This window comes from Scomber scombrus, chromosome 21, assembly GCF_963691925.1.
Source record: "Scomber scombrus chromosome 21, fScoSco1.1, whole genome shotgun sequence".
NCBI lineage: Eukaryota > Metazoa > Chordata > Actinopteri > Scombriformes > Scombridae > Scomber > Scomber scombrus.
In genome coordinates, this window is record NC_084990.1 from 9350936 (window position 1) to 9363452 (window position 12517).

Sequence of the window (12517 nt, forward strand, 5' to 3'; positions counted from 1 at the left end):
AAAATGACATGACTCACCTTGTCAAGCAACTTAAAATGACTCTTCTTCCATAATTATTTTCAGAGTGAGACGGAACAAACGATCTGTCGCAGGCATTTCCTGCATGAACACAGTTAAACACCTAATAAAAATGTACTGCAGCCTTTTATAAAAAAAAAAAAAGTAGAAAATGTAGATGCTGTTGGAAACTACCAGCCGCTGAGACTTATAGAGAAAACATTGTTTCCTTTCCTGTGTGGATCAGAGAGGAAGAGAAATGTTAGAGACGGTGTGTAAACGTGTTGAGGCAGAGGCTGTGTGTATGTGGATTCTATAGAGGCGAACAGAGATATAACCTTTGTTTATGAGCGCAGGCGGGCCCACTGACAGCGTGTATAAGTCAGCGAGGCCGGCCCACTCGGAGATCCGCTGGCATGCATTAATCACGCACCGGGGGAGGAGAGAAACGCCTCAACGCACCTCCGCAGGACTTTCTAAACAGAGGGAGGGAATGACCACAAGGTTATTGTACCTCCAACAGACAGAGCAACACCGCTGCGCTGCAACACCTCTCCATAAACGTCTACTAGCTGTGAACCGCGAGGGTGATGGCAATAGACTTTTTTTTTTAAACGTCACAGAGCGGTTCGTCTGGAGTCATTTCACAGCACGAGTTATTACTGCAATAATATCCAAGAGCGAGTCCTTGGGGTGATTATAGCTGTGACAGTGATGCAGTAGATGTGAAGCGCAGATGGGGGATTACTCGTTATTATTTCTCTTTTAACAACTGGTTAAAGAAACAACTGGGGAAGGAAAGTAATTGTTTTGCTTTATGGTAATTGTGAGCACAGTTAAAATAGATTTTTTTTTTAGATTCATTGGTTGAAAGTGTGCTCGTGTAGAGTGCAAAGAAAAATGCTGGAAGAGCTTTTGCATTAAAAAAAAGAGCATTTTATTAAAACAAAATGCTTATTTACAAGGCGGGAGATAATACTTCTGTTGGAAAAAGGCTTGTGTACCTTTTACCTTTACCATGACCAGCTTGGGAATGACATACAGGCATTACTGCTGTTATAGCTTATTACAGTGTCTATTTCACCCTGAAGTTTTGTTACATTTGTATTAAAACAGGACTGATGGAAAGAAAATATGTAAAGTACAATGGCTTTTGGTTGGAAGAGTCGTTGAGGCAGTGGGTAAAAAAAAAAAAAAACAACAACAAAGAGCATCATCTATTATTCACAGGAGCACAATATTCTTCATTCCGCAGGGATAGAAAACAAGCTACACATTTTTCTGTTTAAATAAAAATACAAATTTCAGAAGAGAAATGGCTATTTTGAGAAGAAGAAGAAGAAGAAGAAAAAGAAAAAAAAAACCAGTAGAAAAATTGTAAGCTCTTAATGCAGGCAGAATACGACACAGTCACAGCTAAAGAAAACAAAAAGATTTTCCCCGTCTCTTAAATTATATAAAAAAAAGTTCTGTTAGTTTTACTGAGTTGGCTCATTATGACACCAACACATATTTGTACTGCCTTCTTGTCATATTTAAAAACACGACAAGTGGCATCACAGATAGATTCCTTGTCCTTTAGCTATAAAAATAAATAGAAGTCGAAGGAGAAATTGTATTTTCATAGAAAGATTCGCATACTGGCAAGCCCTGTTCAAAATAACGTGACAGTTGGGCTTTTGTTTCAACTTGATTCCGCTTTGCAAAGTATCTGCGTGTTCTTGTATCAAGAGAAAAAAAAAAAAAAAGTCCTGCGTGTCCATCAGGCTTCTGTTACAGTGATGAGCAACACGCGCTTAACAAATCTCGCTTCTGTTTGTCAGATACGTCGCAAAAGTCAACTAAAAACGTTCCTTCTTGCCCTCGTCGTCTTTTTCCCCTCTCTGGTCTCTCAGAGCCAGGGGTGCCAGGCGGGGTCCATGCGGCACAGGTTGTCCAGGCTGTTTGCCGCAGCCACCAGCGTGTTGACTTTGCTCTCCCCTCCCTCGAACTGAGCCAGGTTGTGGAGGCGGGTCATGATGGCGGTGACGGCCTTCTGGACCAGTGAGACCAGCTGCTGGGAGTCCATGTTCTCTGGCTGGCCTGCCGGGGACAGTGGCATGGACGTGTCCTCCTGGGTCTTCTTGTGCCAGGCGATGATCTCGTCGCGAAGGACCGCCTTCAGGATGCCGTCCACCTATCAGAGTCAGAAGAAATCAACAATGTTCATATTTTGAGACATTTTATTGCGAGTGCACCAAAAGTAGCTATGTGGGCCTTTTTGACTATCAGCTAAAAGTTAGAAGTGAAATCTAGAAATGCTATTTTTTTTTATTCAGCAAACCACAATCTTCACACATGGAAATTAAGAAAACTCTATATATACATATATATACACACTAGGCGTGAAAAAGCGTGATAACAAATTATGCACAAACACGAGCGTTTCACTGCCCTGTTTACTTGCTCGTGAGATTCCCAGCTAATTGGATAAGTTGTCAATTATGTGTCTGAAGAATGCTGGAACGCTTTTAGTCCGTCTCGGTAGTGAAAGCAATAAAAACGTGATATGACTTCGCCGCCGATGTCGAAAACAACTTAAAACAAAGCTGTTGCCTCCAATATAGAATGTGTCAATCTTCCTAAGGGAAATCTCTCCGTGTTGTTAGCAGCTCATTATGGCGACAAAGAGCTGAAATACATAACCAGCTACACCACGATGTGGCCGCAACACCAGCAATCATCACCTAACTTGGTACATACAGTTCCCAGTCTTTAAGTGCTTCTATGGTTTCAGGCCGTAGTAGATTGTTATACGGTTAAAGGCTTCACTATATTTGAGTGGATGATTGCTACGTGTTTTGTTGTGTTGTTCCCTGGAGACATTCTCTCTGACCTCAAGGAACGCCGGCCTCTGGCATCCACCTTTAACTGCTTCACATGGTGGAGTGCTCTGTTTATTTGCATCTTAAAGTATGAGCTATACATAGACACCACACGCCTGTCATTACCGCCCTGCTGTATAGATACTCTACGCAGACTGCTGTTTGTCTTTTTCTCATTCTGTGTTTTTGTTTGGTTAATGTTCTCTCTGGGTTTATCTAAGTTTAAACGCTCGAGGATATCCGGTAAAAGTTCAGGAGAGCATTCGCTGCATCCTCAGAGTGAAGTTTAACCTGACTGGCACAGCTGGGCTGACTGAACCTCACTTCATGAATCTCCTACTTGGGTCAAGTTGAGCAGAAATTCTTTTATTTCAATGTAACACTGTCACAGTTTGATTCAACGTCTCGATAGAAGATGTTCTTTAAATACAGAAATTCAGATTTTTAACTCATGTATAACTATCACACACTATATTCAATCACTATATTGACAACCCTGAGCTGTAGTATTTCAGAAAACACAATATTGCCATATATTATTAACAATAAGTACTATGTTTGAATTCATATTAATGTAAAACTTTGAAGTGTTGACACTTGTAGACAAACTACCTTAAAGTTTGGCTGTGCGAAGCATCGCGCCACGGCAATCATGGAGGCTGTGAGTGGGCCGGAAACCCCGATGGTGGTCAGGAACTCGGAGATGTTCGGCGTCAGGCGGAACGGGACAGGCCGGTTGGCGTCCAGGTCGCCCGTGGCGTCGTTGATGTCGAAGCGGAAGTAGGAGACGTTCAGCTTGCCGGTGTCCTGAAAGCAGAGGAAGTCAAATTTAATTTACAGATCAGAAACGTGTATATATGTATTAATAAGAGGGAGGATGTTTTAAATAAAAGAAAGATCTGCATGTAAAATAATCTAGAAATATTCCTGAATGCTGTGTTCTTCCTTTTTTAGACCACATAAGCTTTGTAAGAAAATGACTCTCCTTCAAGAGAGGCTGGGGGGGCGGGGGAAGATGGGGAAGCATTCACAAAACAAGCTCACACCAACCAAATGGCTGCAGTTATTGATCTGTGTGCCCCAGACACAGTAACCCGTCAAACTATCAGCAGCAGAACATCTATAATCCTCAATTCACTCCCACTCCCCCTCCCATATCGCCCCCCCCCCCATTCCCTCCTGCCGCCGTCGCTCTCTGCTGACTTAAATATATACAGCCAAGTTTTCATCTTTAAGCCTGTGTTTATGTGCGAGAGGGCCGCTGCACGAGCGCCGATTCCTGGGAAAGATAAGCTCCCTTATATGAAAAGGTGAATGGCTCTGACAGCTTTATAGTGGAGCATTTCATTGCAGCTTGTGCTCCCTTCTCCTCCTCTATCTCTCCTCCGCCCCCCCGTCCTCTCTCTCTCTCTGTCTCTCTCCCACTGTCATTTGCTCCTCCAGGCCCCGGTGGAGGACCTCAAGGCAGTGGTCTGAGACACCAGCAACCCCCAGGAAACTCCGATAAGCTCCGCAGACAGTTGGATGTGGAGGCAGCGCTCAGAATGCTAAATCCCCACACTAGTGACCGGCGTTGGCTTCATATTTTTGGGGCTGGTGTGAATGTGGTGAGGCAAAATGACATCAAGTAACTGGAGGATTAACTGTGAGAAAATGATGGATACTGAGTCATTTTCGGAAATAATGTCAAAAATATTAGAGGAGATAATTTACCAGGAAATTCAACAGATTCTCTTGATGCGCTTATAAAGACAGGTGTTGAAATAATCAAGTCTTTAGCTAAAATTAAGCTCCGTTGACACAAGCGGTGTTTCAGAAATCTTTTGTGTTGCAGCATCACTGTTTCTATAAAGGCTGACTTGAAGGAAACATGAGGTCTGTATTTAGGCAGGGTGGGGCGCGATGTTGAGGCTGTGATGTCCTGTCCTTGCACTCTCTCTCCCCCTCTCTCTGTTTGTGTGTATGTGTGTGTGTGTGTGTGTGTGTGTGTGTGTGTGTGTGCGTGCGTACACTCTCCGCACCATAATCCTCCTGTGTCTAATGGGATCTGCGGAGTGGAACAGGCAGAGTGGGGGCTTAATACCAGCACTTAGCTGCCCGGAGGAAGGCCTGTCAGCAAAGGCCGATTAGGATCAGAGGGGAGGGGTGGCCGACTGACACAATCATCTTTAATAATGACTTTCAGAAAGCTGTCTGCGGACCCTGAGCATCCAGACGGATGCGTGTGGACGCGCGCACAAACACACGGCCCTCTTCAAATTGAAACGTCTTTGATAGCTCGAGAGCAGAGGGACTGCGTATAATGTTCTGTCAAAACATCCTTCGCATTGACAGCAGCTGGCTGACTGATAGGCCGAGCGTGAATGTCATCGGGGAGAATGGTAATTCATATGGCCCAGATATGAAGCGGGTAACGGTGATCTCTTAATGCATCTGCGAGAGCGTGTATCTATTGAATTAGCAGTCGCACGGATCCCGTTCGCCCTTGATAAGTCTTGTTCGTGTGCATGCGCGTCTCCTCACCTGAGCGATCTGCAGCATCTCGGGGTTGAGCCGGTTGAGATGGAGCATGAACTCGGCCAGACCGATGAGGGCCAGCTGGATGGTGAACATCTTCCGGAAGGTCCAGTAATCGGTGGCGTTGGGGAAGGTGTGGAGAGCCCACTCCTTCAGCATGCTGCGAGGCACCATGTTGCCCTGCACCTCCTTCAGGATGTCCCGCAGGACCTGGCAGTGATGAGGGGAGGAACAGAGGAAGTAGAGGTTAGGTGGTGCTGGATCTGAACAACACTGTAGACATGATTTAGTGTCCACATTCCAGTCTGCTGCTGGATTTTTTCTTATTCCGGGAGAAAAAGTGAACAACCAGAGAGCAGATCATGTTCTGAAATGTCAGAGTTTGGTATTTAAGAATCAGAGCGTGAAGGCTTTTTTTTTTTTTTACTGGTACCAACATTTAACTTTCAGTGGTACATATATATATCTGTAAGAGACACAAGAGATACTTTACAATTTCACCAGGAACAGCCACAAAAACACTGTAAACTGAACAAACTAGACTTTAAAAAATTACACTGGATTTTAAAGGATAGTTTCAGTGAAAACCTCCAGAATCAAACACTGTGATCCAACAGTTTGTTAACTTGAAATAAAACTGAATGACACTCTCTTTTTTTACACTCATTTGTTGTGTGTAAAGCACTTAATTGTAATGTTGCTTTTGAGAAGTACTAAACAAATAAACTTTATTATTATAATCACTTGCAAGAAGGATTCATGTTGACTTTTACACCTATTATCCTCTGATTGGTCGATATAAAAGCTTACAAAAGGCCACTTTTAAATTACAATAAAGGATTCATATTGACACGGAGCATTAAATGTCCTCTCAGGCTGCACAGCTGGATTATGTGCGGTCTATATTATATGTGTGTGGATGCGGATCGGTTTATATGGTCGACCTCCAGCCGTACCTGGTGGCTGGCCTGTGTGCCTCTGGCCTGCACAGTGGCCAGACGATCGTAATATCGGGAAATGGGGTTGTCATGCTCGATTCCCTTCTTGGCGCAGCGCTGTTTGTAGATTTCCACCAGTGACAGAGATGAAGGATTGTCCTCTACTAACCGCATCTGAGGCGACACTGCCACCACTCGGGGCACTGGAGAGATGGAGGGAGGGAAGGAGGGAGAAGACAGGGAGGAGATGAGGAAAAGAGGGGAGAGCAGAGGGAGGAGATAAGGTGGAAGTGAAGGGGGAAGAAAAAGAGGAGAGGTAAATACAACCACATCAGTGACACATAAACATTTGGCTGCACTTGCTAGCAAACAGACCTCCGTTGTTTTTTTTTTAACCACGGTGTAAACCCTCAGATTTAAAACCTACAACAAAAATACTGCAGAGCCGGGAAAAACAGCGGCACCGGCACTGAAGGCGTGCCATCGATCAACACCAAACAGGGTCAAAGAAGGGAAAGAAGAAAAAAAAAAAGCTGTGGTTGGGCTGCACCGCTGAAAGCAGTCTAAACATTTACATACACTGGCACCCCAAATCAAATCAATACCCGCCATTCCAGTTGGGAGGAAATGGGTTAGAAGGGACTGTTGAATTCCCCGTCCATATTTCCCCTTAAACAAACCAATCAAGTGCATAAATTGAGAGTGGGCAAACATCTGGGTGGAGGCAAACCACAAGGGGACGACAGGAGAGGAAATAGCGCTTGAAAGTGAATTGAAATTGTGTGTGTGTGCGTGTGTGTTGGAGACAGAGACAGAGAGAGAGAGACAGAAGAAAAATAAAAGGAGAGGGTCACTGCCAAGTGTTCTCACTGCACGCTATCATGTGTTTCTGATCTCCTAAAGCTCTGATCAGATGTGTGAAGAAGAAACTTGTCTTGTTATCTCAATGTAATCCTGATAAATGTTTGCTACTCATCTAAAAACATATCTGACACACGAGCACCTACACACTACCCCCCCATCTATCTTATCCCTGCTCCTACCGGTGAAGAAGAGGTGTCTCTTGGTGGTCTCCTTCCTCTTCTCCAGACAGGGGTTTAGGAGGCGCAGGAGCTGCAGGACCCTCTCTTCTCTGCGTGACTCGGTCAGGCAGGCGTCGTTCATCACCAGGTACGGGTAGATCTTGCCATTGTGGCCGCGGATATAAAGGCGGCGTGCTGCTGTGTTGTGCTTCTGAACGATTTCCACTCTAGGCATGAACCTGGAGAAAGAGAGAGAAGTGTGAGTACAACTCTTCCTGTGAATGCTGTGTATTCATTTTCTGCTTAAGGTATCGATTTTTTCCCCCAATAGTTGCAAAGTTTAAGTATAAATTTCAGATTTTGTTCTACTCAAAATGATCTGGATTTAACAAATATAGAACTTAAGTTTTGGGTTGGACTGACCTTTCTGTGTCTTTCAGTCTTATTAAGTATACTTTGTACATTCTCTTACAATAATGACACTTCTAGGCGCACCTTGCATTTCAACCCCTCATCTCTCTCTCCATGGTTACTATAATAAAGGCTCATGAATGCCCTAAAAATATATCTCTATAAAAAAAAACACAATTCACACATTTAAAATAATTTAAACAGTATTTGTAAAATGTATTCTAGGACCTCTAGGATGTAACACGTGCCTGAAGGAGCACAGCTGGGTCAGGGTTAGAGTCTGTTACCTGGCGATCTTGATGTAGTAGTGCGTAGGTTTGGGCATGAGGAACTCCCCGGGGATCTCCACTTCGGCCGTCTGCGCCGAGAAGTTGCTGAGGAAGCGGCACTTCTCCTCGATGAGGAAGAACTTGGGCAGCTGCTTGGTTTTGGCCTCCAGGATCTTGATCCACTTCTTGAGCTTGGAGATCAGATTGTGAAGCTTCATGGAGCCTGGGACGCTGAAGTCGAAGTCTGGTAGGGAGAGGAGAGGAGAGGAGAGATGTTGTCATGGTTACAAAAATAATCTTATGATGGCCACCAAAACTCACATGTGCTTCGAGCAGCTTTTTTAAAAGAGCGTCATGGAAACAGAACAGAACCTGCAGCGACCCTCCAATCATGATTTCAGTCTAAAAAAACGACTAAATAACAGGATCACAGTGATTTAAGATCAATAACTAAAAGCTGAATGTTGTATTTAAAGCTGAATTACAGGAGTTGATGTGTTACACTTTCCCCAACTATCCTCAAAATACCCTTCAGCATAACAATCACTCACTCACCCCCCCCCCCCCCACCCCCACCCCCACCCCCACCCCCACCCCCACCACCACCACCACCACCCCAAACAGTTCCAGTGAATCTGCTCTCAGCCTCCAACAGTACAAGACTGTAACAATAGTGGGCAGCTCCCAACTGTGTTTGTGTGTGTGTGCAACCTTTAACCTCCCCCGCAGCTATATGCTCCAAAACCCGTGCTAAAAATATCTACGTGTTTCTTGGTAACCTTGTCAAATAAAATACCGTAAGGGGTTAAAACGCAAGAGACGTTGCTCAAAGTAGAGTAAGTTAAAGCAGAGAAAACAGAAGAGGAATAAAAAGAATCGAAAAGGATAATGTTCGAAAGCTGGAATGTTTCAGGACCGCAAACAGTTAAGATTAATTACAGTGAGATCTGGGTGTTTACTTTACCGTTATTTACCCAGTAACATAGACTAAGAACACCTTGTTTTTCACAGTGATGGCTCAGGGAAGGGCCGTTGCTACACAAACTCGCATCTGGGAAATGTCCATTATAAATATTGTGTTGCACTGTTGGCCGCTCCACCCGAGCAGCGTGGTGCTGCAGTGCCTTGCTTAAGAGAACTTGACGGATAAGTTATTCATGGCAGGCAGCACAAGGAGGGCTGTTTGCTCTATCGACTTAAAACTCCCCCGTGGAGACTGGGACCTGATTAAATTAGAGCTATAAAAATGAGAGTCTTAAAGTATTAAATTCCTGTTTCAAGTCACAACTCATATTGCACATAACATATTGTGATGAGCTGCGGCAATAACAACGGAAGGAGGGAAAGTGAGACAGGCAGGTTTTCCATTTTAGAGAAAAGCCCCGCAGGACATCTCTGTAACATGAATGCACGCACACACACACACAAACACACACCTACTTCTCCTATTTCAGTACACCCTATTGTGCCGCCTGTTATAATGAATCCATGAAACTGCAAGGCCTTGCCATTTCAAACGTTCAATCTGAGACCTCCTAATACTTTAAATAAGCCCTTTAAAAACAGCCAATGTTCTTTTCGTACTGGTCCTATTTCGCTATCCGTCTGCCTGCAATTCACCTGCCTCGACAGCAGAGGTAAAATTGAAACAGTCCTGAGAAATTGCAGCCTGACAATTCGGCGCCATAAAAGTGTATAATGCTTACAAATAGAAAAAGCGAGGCATGCTCCGCTCCTCTATAGCCATGAAGCCATGTAGTAATATAATTCCACCTTTATAGACTGATATAAAACCTTTTAGTGGTTTATATCTGGAGACACATGAGTCACATGTATTATGGTATCAAAAAAACAACAACCTCCAGATATGTTTTAAGATATATATACCACAACAACAACAACAAAAAACTCAATTATCTCATTCAAATCCTTAAAATTACTATCTAGCTCAATACATATTCCAGGATCATAAGAATAAGTAAATATTTCTCATTTCCAAAGTGTAATTGCTGGACACAAGATGGCTCATGGTAAAGGTAATTGTAAGTGTTTGTGCACTGAAGGCTTCAAATTTCCTGTGTAGCTGACTATTGGACCAGGATTGGCCTATTTATTTGTGTCATAAATCCTGCTCGTAGGCCCGCCTCCTACTTAAAAAGCAGTTTATTCAATGAGCTTTGAGAAGCTTTCTACTTTCATCAGATGAATGTGAAAAACAGCTTCTAGTGTCAAACTCTGCTCATACATCATTCTGCACATTGAAGCTCAAACATCTTGTTTTAAGGTTCAATTACACTTCTAACATGGGTCGTTGCTGTGGAGAGCTTCAACATGTTCACACCTTTTGTTAAAAATCAGATCAGTGCTGGATGAGATGATGTGCATCACACATAAGTGAGTGAGCAAATGATGTAGCACCCATCCTCGCCTTAGGTCACTTGTTTAACTTACGTGACAGTCAGGAGATGCATGACTCGTCATTTTAGTAAGATCCAATTTGTAAACCTGACAATCACTGTAGCGCCACCATCAGGCCAGCCAGAGAAAAGCAATGACACTTAAATAATAATAATAATTATTATTATCAACCTTGCTTCACAAATTTGCACAAAATTTGGATGGTGAGAATGTTAATCCTTAAACATGAATGATTAAAACTGCAGACAGTTACAGAGCGATACTACAGTAGTGTTGTGCAGTGAGTACTATACAGCCAGGAAGAGAGTTATTTTCACTGGCCCTGGACTCATCTTTGACCCCTGCTCTGTCAGCTAGCAGGGGGATAGAATGCTGAGAGAATGAGTGCGGTGTAGAAAGTAGCCAGGCTGCTCTCTGACCTATGTGTGGAAACCTGCACTGCTATTCTGCCCTATCTGGCCCGCCTGACAGACCACAGAGGATCTGCACTGCTGCACCAAATTATGGCTCCAGTATCAGGAGGTAGCCCACCTCTGTATATAGGCCCATTATTCCCTCATGTACTGCCCTGCTCTGAGCTCAGTGTGTGACTGCATGTGTGTGTGGTGGGCTGGAGTCACTTTATTATGTCCGATTGGTGGGCTGAAGTTGTGAGCGTTTCAGAGGTCATTTCAGCAGTGTGGAAGAGGTTAGACACATTTCTGGCTTCAAGCAGGAAAGATTCACATTTAAAAGGTTATTACTGAGGACTAACTGACGGTACACAGGTGCTAAGCCAAACCGCTATACAAAATTAAACTGAGTTGAATTTTACTATGCTAAATGTCATTTTAATGGGTATTCAATAGGCACACAATTAAAAAGATAGGAAACGTGTGCAATTTTTTTTCAGAAAAAGCCCTTGTGACAAAAGTCTCCGGAACAGATCCACTGCTAAAACAGTAACTCATGCAAATAGCATTCGCCGTAATTGGATTTGAATGCCTCCCTGCTGCCAAATGTTATATGTGCACACATAAACCCATATTTTCCGGCCCACAAACCCTGTGAAAGCGAGTGAGCCACTAACGTGGTGCGGGGAATGGGAGCTTGGCTGCTCAGCAGCTCTGTAAACCCTGTTTGTTCCGCTCTGGAAGGCTTGTGTGGTTTCAGTCTCTGTCGGCCCTGCTCCCACGTTGCCGTGGGGACAGCTGGGTAGCGTTGGTCGGCGGGCACCCTGTGAGGCAGAAGCCCTGGTGATGCCTGGCTGCGTGAGCACAGCTGGCACTGCAACATCTGGTGAGATTCATCAGCACAGCGCTCCCTCTGAGTCTCGCTCACCCTTGTTTGTGCTGTTCATTCAGTCGGTCTGTGTGCTGTTTGCGTGCTTTCGTCCGCTGCTGCCATCACACCTGTCTCCTTGCTTCCTCTGAGGCCCTCATTCCTATTGTTTTCTATTTGCTAATCTCCTCTTCCATCTTATCTGTAATTTTCTATGCTCGTCGGATTCTGGCTCGCCTTCATTGTGGCTTCTCTCTCTCTTTCTGAGTCAGTTGATCATTTTCTCCCAAGCTGCTTTTCATTCACTCTCCCTGTCCTCCTCTCTATCCCAGGGCCAAACACATTAGCTCTATTGGCCGCTCTCAGGACCAGTGGAGGGCGAAAGCACAGGAGAGACTGAGGAGCAGGCAGGTGGAGGAGGAAGCAGAGGGAGGAGTAGCCGTGTGGAAATGCAATGAAAAGGAGACACTGGGTTGTTCACTTTGTGTGTAACTTAGACAACACGTATGTGCAGTCAGCCCGTGGGAGTGAAAAGAAGACAGCGAAGAGGTTTATTTGAACGCTGAAAGCCGGGGGAGCTGCAGACGGTCCTTGTATAAACCGGGTCCAGTGAACTGTGGTTCAACTCCCTTATGTAATGTAGGAAAACAGCCACATGGCTTCCCAAAAACAGGGGGATGATTGTTTTCAGAAAAATGTCTCAGAGGGGGCCTTGGCTAAGCTAGCACTGCACCTGTCCTGTTGGATTCAACAGCTTGCACATGAATCCCAACATGCAGGCCAAAATGACTGGAGGCTTCATGGCTGCCTTGCGAGCATCC

The 12517-nt window shown here is 44.4% G+C and overlaps 1 protein-coding gene across 1 annotated transcript in view; it reads right to left on the minus strand.

Annotated features, from left to right (window-relative positions):
- Positions 1-926: 926 nt before the first annotated feature.
- The window catches only part of trrap (transformation/transcription domain-associated protein), a gene marked incomplete in the record, with an annotated part of 78311 nt that continues 66720 nt past the window's right edge, over positions 927-12517 (minus strand). Inside the window, 6 exon segments of the mRNA XM_062442377.1 lie at positions 927-2173; positions 3474-3668; positions 5385-5588; positions 6335-6519; positions 7360-7577; positions 8037-8262. Coding sequence (XP_062298361.1) covers positions 1889-2173; positions 3474-3668; positions 5385-5588; positions 6335-6519; positions 7360-7577; positions 8037-8262 — 1313 coding nt within the window.